This window comes from Seriola dumerili, unplaced genomic scaffold (genome assembly GCF_002260705.1).
Source record: "Seriola dumerili isolate Sdu_G_001 unplaced genomic scaffold, Sdu_1.0 BDQW01000035.1, whole genome shotgun sequence".
In the NCBI taxonomy this organism is placed as follows: domain Eukaryota; kingdom Metazoa; phylum Chordata; class Actinopteri; order Carangiformes; family Carangidae; genus Seriola; species Seriola dumerili.
The window spans coordinates 2,893,444-2,901,257 of NW_019174290.1; the positions used below are offsets into that span (position 1 = coordinate 2,893,444).

Sequence of the window (7,814 nt, forward strand, 5' to 3'; positions counted from 1 at the left end):
TGCAGCAGATGTTGATTAATATGCCTAACACATCCTTGGATCTTGGTCTCAATATGTAGTTATATTCAAAACTGTTTCTCACATTGCAAGAAGCAAAGAGGAAATTATTTTAAAGATGACATGAACAAAGGCAGACTCACAGCTCTGATGGTGGTTGTGGTGGTGGTGGATAGATTTTATTTTTTCATATTTCATTATACCACTTCAGCATATCACAATAAAATATTTAATCACATGAATATTTCACACTGAAACACTATAGCGTTCAGAATGCATTAAGCTGTCCTGCCTTTATTTCTCTGCCAAGAAAATGTACCAATTTCTGGGCCACCCTCGCTTGTTTGCTCACAATCTATTGGTCAAACTACCTAGCTCTCTCCATTTCAGCCAATGGGAGGCCACATGTCTGCAGGGCAGCTTGTGATTGGTCAGAAGCAGACAAAAGGAGCTTCACTGTCCTCCATATTTCTTTCACTAAAGACCTTGTGTCCCTTAATAAGGCAGATGGAGCATCATCACTGATCTACATCTATGTTAATCTCACCATATGAACATGCAGTCAAGGTGTGTGTGTGTGTGTGTGTGTGTGTGTGTGTGTGTGTGTGTGTGTGTGTGTGTGTGTGTGTGTGTGTGTGTGTGTGTGTGTGTGTGTCCGTCCTTCCAGGTGTATATACATGTGTTTCCAGGTGTACATGTATATCTGTTTCCAGGTGTGAGTGAGTACAGCTGTATTTGCGTGCGTCGATACCTGTGTGTGTGCAGGGACATAAGACAGTATTCTTGACACAGAGAGTTACAACTAACTAAGCTGAGCCAGCAGTTGCCATGGTGAAAATAGATCATACATCACACGACCCAGAATCTCGCCAGTCCCAGGAGAGGATGGAAAGCCACTAGACAGCAAGGCAGGAAGTTGTCCGTGCGGTGTTGTACAACTCACACCTCCTCTTTCTTTCATTCTGTCTGTCCATCTGTCTGTCTCTAGAAGGCCGGAGCCATGGGTCTCTGCTGTGTGAGTTTCTGGGGGTCCAGGGTTTCAGTGAAGGGTGGGGCTTGATAGGGGTTGGTGGTTACTATGGTAGCACCGTTGGCAATGGGGTACGGTGTAGCTCGAGCGTTGCTGGGGGCGGGCTCCAGGTGTTGCCATGTGAACAAGTTTGTGTTGCTGCCGGTTAAGAAGCGTCGCAGTGCGCTCAGCGTCAGTACAGCCTGTTAGTAACACACACACACACACACACACACACACACACACACACACACACACACACACACACACAAACATACAAACACAGGCATTAGCAGACTGTTAGTCACACACTGATTTATTTGCATTAGAAATGCATGATTACTGTTTACCGCTTTGTTCACTGCAGACTAATGTTAAAGATCAACTGAAGGCGGTGAAACGCAAAGTCCCCCATTCAGTTTCTACTGGACACAAGCAAAACACTTCACAATGCATTGTGGGATTGCAGGCAATGCGGAACAGACCTGCGATGTGAAAAACTTAACTTAACTAGGACATCATTAGTTTTGCAAGTGTTTAGTGGAAGTCACTGATCATCAAAGTCAGTATGATTTCATGGCAGTCCATCCAATAGCTTTGAGATATTTCTGTCTGGACCAAAGTGGTGGAATATATATATATATGAAGTTCATTTACTCAAGTCCTGTACTTCAGTACAGTGAACAGAAATTGCATTTATTATTATAACCTGAGCAGTGCAGAAACTGAGTTCCGGGAACTTATCTCCAAAGTGGATGGAGAACAGTTACACCATGTAAAGTTCCTGCAATGGAAAAGCTCTATTACACAAACCTTCACACGTGCTCAGTTTGGGTAAAAGTGCAGTTACACAAACAGGAGAGGAGGGTTGAAGAAACTAACTAGAGACAGATTGAAAAAGAATAGTCAAAATCATAGCAGCTTAGACCACTGTGTCCTGACTTTGAAAATATAGTATGTGTCAAACTCCAAAAATGCTGGCTGCTCTATTTCCCATAAAGCAACTTCAGAGCATATAGCCTCCCTAGTTAGTAAACAACCACATTTCTCAAACTCCATTCTCCATTCTGTTTGTTTTTGTTAAAAATGAATCTCCAAACTCAGATTAAATCAACAATAGTGAAATCACTCAGGGCATTTTCTCAGACTTTAGAAAGCAGACTAATGTTGAGTTGTCCTCCTCATGACTAGTAAACCAACTTTAATGTGTAAAATCAGTAGACTTCCTCAAAAAGTATCGAAAGTCTAAAGAAAATTGATTTCGTTGTTTGTCACATGCTATAAATCCTCTACAGAAGAATACTGGAATGATTTACCACAGGACTGTTGGGGGAAAAAATGACTTGACTAAAAAAGTAACTTTTGTATCATACTGTACATCCTTGACACAATTACAGTTTAACCTCTTCACATCCTCTGACACTGAGATGAATGACTGTTTTATGTTTGGTGGAGAGATTTTAAAAAGCTCCATTGAGTTACCACTGGATAATAAATCGCTTTCTGTCTGAGCGGTGATGCCTTGTGGCATTGCAATTTCTTTTTAAAGTTTAATTTAACCAGGGAGCTATCACTGGGAACAATGTTCTCTTTTTCAGGAAGACCTTGTTCACATGCACACGGTCGAACACACATTCACACAAGAAAACCTCCCAGTAAAACCAGAGTCTGACCAGTTCCAGTTGAGCGCCCTCTGAGCAGCTCAACTGGAACTGTGTTCACACACTTTGAGGGTTAAGGGCCTTGGTCAAGGGGACTTAAGTGGTGGTCATGAAGTGTGTGTAAGTTCTATTCTTTGACTCCCCCCTGACTAAAACTAATATGAATCTTTGCAGTTTTTGTTTTACACATATGATTACATTTTGTCTGATGTACAGTGGATTGCAGCTCATTGCACTGAGCATCAACTTCATTATCCATATAGTTATATAGATCCATAAAGCATTTTTTTTCTTCACATTGTTGTGTCAGCTTAGACCACATCACTCAGCCTTATTCTCCCACTACTTAATGGACTTTGAGTGTGTGAGTGTGTGTATTAGACTAAAGAGAGGGTGGGAGGGGTCCTAGGCAGCAACCTCTGCTTGTCCTCCATGAAGGAAATGCTCTTAACTGTGTTCATTGCCAGCAGACACTGATAACCCTGGAAATATAACATACACACACACACCCCTGGTCATACACATAAATATGATGATGACGATGATTATGATGATGAAGTCAGATACATATAAATTTACACACACAGACAGAGGACAGGTGTATACACAGGTTTAAGTATACAGACCCAGGTGAGGATGGAGAAGAAGCAGAAAGCGATGGTGGCTCTGGCAGCGTCGGAGCCCTGGGCCAATGGCAGCTCGTCTTGAGAGGTCGCCTGCCACTGATTGGCCAGAAAACAGAAGCCAACGAACCACAGGAAGCTGGCAAGGCCTGGAGGAGCGACAAAGAGGGGCTTTAGGGCTTTAGGGCTTTCAGTTGTAAAAGGTAATATGGATTATCTTTAAAACTTGTTCTCTCTCATAAGCCTGATTTGCTTTTAACTTAGCAACCTGCTTCACATAGAGATAACATTGTTTCAGTTGTTGTTAACAATCACACTGGCAAAACTTTTCAGGTTTCAACAGGTGGGTTTCAATCCACTTGTTTCTTAGTGCGTTGGTGTATCGATTAAAGCAAAATGTAACAAAGTGCAACTGAAACAGACCTAGCGAATTAATCATGACGTACATGAATGTGACTTAATTTGGCCAAATTTTGCATATTTGCATGGAAACCCACTCATTAAATTTACAGGTAAAAATCATGTAACATCAAAACTAAGAGACTACAGTCATGTTAGCATCTCTGTAAAGCGTTGCACAGTAGTAATTTGAGTTGAATGCTAATTTCAGCATGCTGACATGCTTTCAAAGACACTTTATCTTAGTTTAGCATGCTAACATTTGCTAAACACAAAGTACAACTGGGGCTGATGGGAATGTCAATACTTTTGCAGGTATTTGTTCATTTGAGAGATGAAAAGTTTGACCTGATGATAATGCCATATAAAATTTCTAACTCTAACCCTATGGATCAACAAAGTTTTTACAATCCTAAGGCTAACATGACTACATGTCTATATTACATGGTGACCACCCCCTAAATCATATGCTGCTTTATCATCAATTTTACTCTAAATGGGACAAGAACTTAAAAATTGTTGCTGTATTGTGCAAGACTTGAAACTAACCACTGAAACCATAATTCATTAGGAAAAGTAGGATCGTTTTGTCATAGATTTCTAAACAATCTGACTTCTTTTTGCAACCAGAGGAGTCACCCCCTTCTGGTCATTAGAAAGAATGCAGGTTTAAGGCACTTCCGCATTGGCTTCACTTTTGAGATCTGGAGTCTACATCCAATTTCCAAATCCAATAGTTGTTGAGACATTTCACCCAAAACCACAAATGTCAACCTCACAGTGGCACTAGAGGAAAAGTCAGGGGATTAGGATTCTTTGTCTAAGAACCATAAATATTTGTACAACATTTTGTGACAATCAATCTAGCAGATGTTGACATATTACAATGGATACATGAAAACTAAAAGCCAGGGGGTCATGTCATCGCTGTGAGGTTGACAGACGACCAGGAGAGACTGCAGGGCATATCCCCACATAAAACCATATTGTGCCACTTTTACACTTTTGTTTTTATGTGGATAAAAAAAATAGCTATAATGTAGTAATTTGTGAGCTTTAGTGGTGCTGGTAGTTGGCTTTTGTTACTGAGCCAGGCTAGCTGTTTCCCCCTTGTTAAATCCACTCTAGCTAAGCTAAGCTAATTGGTTGCCATAGCAAGTGTCACACATTGGTGAAATGTTTGATTTTACTTGGAATTTGCTTTACCTTATTCTGTTTTAATCTGGTCCAGTTGTATGTCTTTCATATACCTACAAGCTCCATGATGTTTGTGTTTATTCATACCAGAGAAGACGAGGTCCAGCAGGACGGCGCGTCTTCTGTCCCTGACGCTGCTGATGGTGGGAAAGTAAACGTCCAGGATCATGAAACAGATACTTCCGAGGAAACAGGCCACGCCAATAGTCACACCAAAGTTACAGGCGTCAGCGTTGTTGTTGAAGATGCAGAGCAAACGCTCACTGCCGATGTTGATGTAGCCCTCATTCACGATGCAGCTGAACACCACTATGGAGAAAACCTGCAGGGAAAAACACGTGGGCTGGTTTATTATCTAACAGGTAAAAGAGAATGAACTCACACTGGTGTATGAATGCCTTTCATTCCTCATACATGCCATACACACACACTCACCAGTACAAACAAACACTGCTGCTGTGCTGAGAGAAGCTGTTTTCAAGATACAATGATAGTCATGCAATAGTTTTAAAGGTGTAGTTCACCCAAATTACAAAAAACAAACCAAGAACCATATTTTCACAAGTTACCCCTGGTGATACATCTAGCTGTCCAGATACTTTAGAGATTATCTGGGAAAGTAGTGCTGTATAAGTGCTGTAGAATAAGTTGAATTGTCATACAGTTTGGTGAAGTGGGGATCAAGAAACAAAATTGAACTAACTTTAACAAAACATCTTCCTGTTCGTTCTCAATGGTACTGAACCATGCAGTTTCATTTTTATTTGCACAGATTTTGAGACATCCACCGCTGGTAAGAACTGACAAGCAGTGTCTTTCCAGGAACAATATTCTGAGGACCACAGACAAAATCCCATTTACTAGAGTTTGATTAATCCAAAAGGGCAAAATGAGCTGCAGGCCTTGATTTCTGCCTCCCCTGCCCTCAGGTTAGTCTTGTTATAATTTGATAAAATACTAATTTACGTAGGGAGAATGTAAGCTGAAATATTAAAGCTACCATGTGGAGTTTTTGACCACCAGTAATGCTATGGAGCAATATTTTTACAGGTGTGTCCCTGTTTTGTTTTTTATCATTCACACACAAGAGGAGGCACATGCAACCATAATAGCACATGAGACAGTGTGATATACATGTTTTAGTGACAAACACTAAATGTAAACATAGCATTTGTCTCTTTTCAAGAAAACACACATTGAAAGGGCACATTTAAAGGTATTGTCTCTAGGGTCAACTGATCATATTAAGATACTTACTAAGATATTTACTTAAGTCCTTACAAAATGTACATGGTAATCTAAGACATTTATTGAGAAACTGTACCTACACAATATGTGACAATAAAGGACTGTCAGCAGCAAGCAAAATAAATATGAAAACATAATTTTAATTTACAAAATCTTCCATTTCTCTATTAGAGCTGATTTTTCTTAAAAAAAACAACAAACAACAACACTCTGGTTTTTGCTTCCAATTTGAGGGTATTTGCTGCTTTTCTTTGTCTTTTGATGATGTGATAATAAATTCAAAATATTTGCTTTTTGAAGTGTTTGTTTGACATAACAAGCAATTTTCAGTATTACTCATATGTTATAGACTTATAGAACAATCATGAGTTTCAGTCCTAATCTCTACCTACAGCTGTTTATTGTAAAGTCTATGTGTCACATTGTTTATTGCACTGACCTATTCCATTTTGTAATATCTCTATGTTTTTCTTATGTGAAGTGTCTCTTTATGACCTGACTGTGTGTTTACTACACTGTATTTCATTTTGCAGTTATATGCTTTGTTTCAAGAAGGAATGGAAAATTGCTTCTGACAAACAACTGAATTGAATTATGAGACACAGAGACAGAGGCTTGATGTGCATCTGTTAACTTGCTGTCTCCTTTAAAACCAAATTGTTCCTTGTTCCCTCAGTGCAAATTAAAGGCTGTTTGGTGACTCACAGCTGCACAGCATCACACCACAGACAGACCAGAGATGTGTTATCTTCTGGTTGGGGGGTATTTAAATCTAAAGCATTCACATTAGCGCAATCCAGACACAAAGAGGCCCCAGATATGTATGTTAATCAGACGCTGGTCCTGAAGCTCCAGCCACAAGCTGCATCACTGAAATGATTTCTGCAATACGATCCTGAGATGAATCTCACAGCAGAGCTTTAACTCAAACGTCCCCAGCCTTTCATAAAAATACTGATTTATCTTAATCCTAACCTGACTGGATAAAAGACACATCAGCAGAGAGGGAGGCAGAGATAAAAGAGAATGTGAATGGGAGAGAGACATAGAGGGGGGGTGCAGGTAGGCCCGTCCATTGATGATAACCGACACATTGCAGAGGAGACTTACCCACGACAGCAGTCTGAGGATGGTCCGGGGATGCGTGAAGAAGGCAACCGGATCGAAGGCGAGGGTTCCGGCCTTCCCGGCGCCGTACGCGCCCGCTGGCTCCATCCCTCCGGGTTTCTGCAGCCTGACGCCTGCCGAGCGAACGAGAGGAGACGGTCAGAGAGCTGCGCGAAGCGGCGGCGTCCTCCTCCAGCCTCCGTGTGAAGTCACACCGCGTCACCGAGAGCAGATCACAGGCTGCTGCAGAATTAACTGTGAACACTCATTACGGTTTTGAATTAAAATCTTAATAGTTTTTTTCTTTTTTGTTCAGGAGATTTTAGGCTCATGAAAAGCACCCGCCCCCTATATAGTCAAACCTACATTACCCATAATAAACTATTGCAATAGGTAGGTTATATTAATTAGGGCTGGGCTGTACTTCAGTATGATAATTTATTAACACTCAATGGAATCATATCATCAAGGGCGTAGGTTTGCATATGGGCGATAGGGGCATGTCCCTACAAATAATTTGGCAGGACAGAATTGTCCCTGCCAATATTTGAGTAAACTCACTCGCACTGTTTG

General features: G+C 40.8%; 1 protein-coding gene across 2 annotated transcripts; it reads right to left on the minus strand.

The window, feature by feature from the left end:
• Positions 1 to 626: 626 nt before the first annotated feature.
• On the minus strand, positions 627 to 7,405 carry LOC111216688 (synaptogyrin-3-like). 2 transcript variants are annotated; one of them, XM_022738303.1, is made up of 4 exons: positions 7,245 to 7,405; positions 4,974 to 5,208; positions 3,294 to 3,439; positions 627 to 1,209 (listed from the first exon to the last, which is right to left on the minus strand). In XM_022738303.1, exons 1-4 carry the CDS (start codon positions 7,347 to 7,349, stop codon positions 982 to 984), a joined length of 714 nt encoding a protein of 237 aa, XP_022594024.1. In that variant the 5' UTR covers positions 7,350 to 7,405; the 3' UTR covers positions 627 to 981. The 2 variants fall into 2 exon arrangements, with proteins under 2 accessions (XP_022594024.1, XP_022594025.1); XM_022738304.1 differs by lacking the exon at positions 627 to 1,209 and adding an exon at positions 3,032 to 3,149.
• Positions 7,406 to 7,814: the final 409 nt, after the last annotated feature.

Bases quoted from the DNA above. Each gene is read 5' to 3' on its own strand.
- LOC111216688 (XM_022738303.1), bottom strand. From the start codon at position 7,349: ATGGAGCCAGCGGGCGCGTACGGCGCCGGGAAGGCCGGAACCCTCGCC. The intron at 5,209-7,244 runs GTAAGTCTCCTC...TTTTCCCTGCAG, and splicing joins TCCTCAGACTGCTGTCGTGG to GTTTTCTCCATAGTGGTGTT. The intron at 1,210-3,293 runs GTCTGTATACTT...TGTTACTAACAG, and splicing joins TCTTCTCCATCCTCACCTGG to GCTGTACTGACGCTGAGCGC.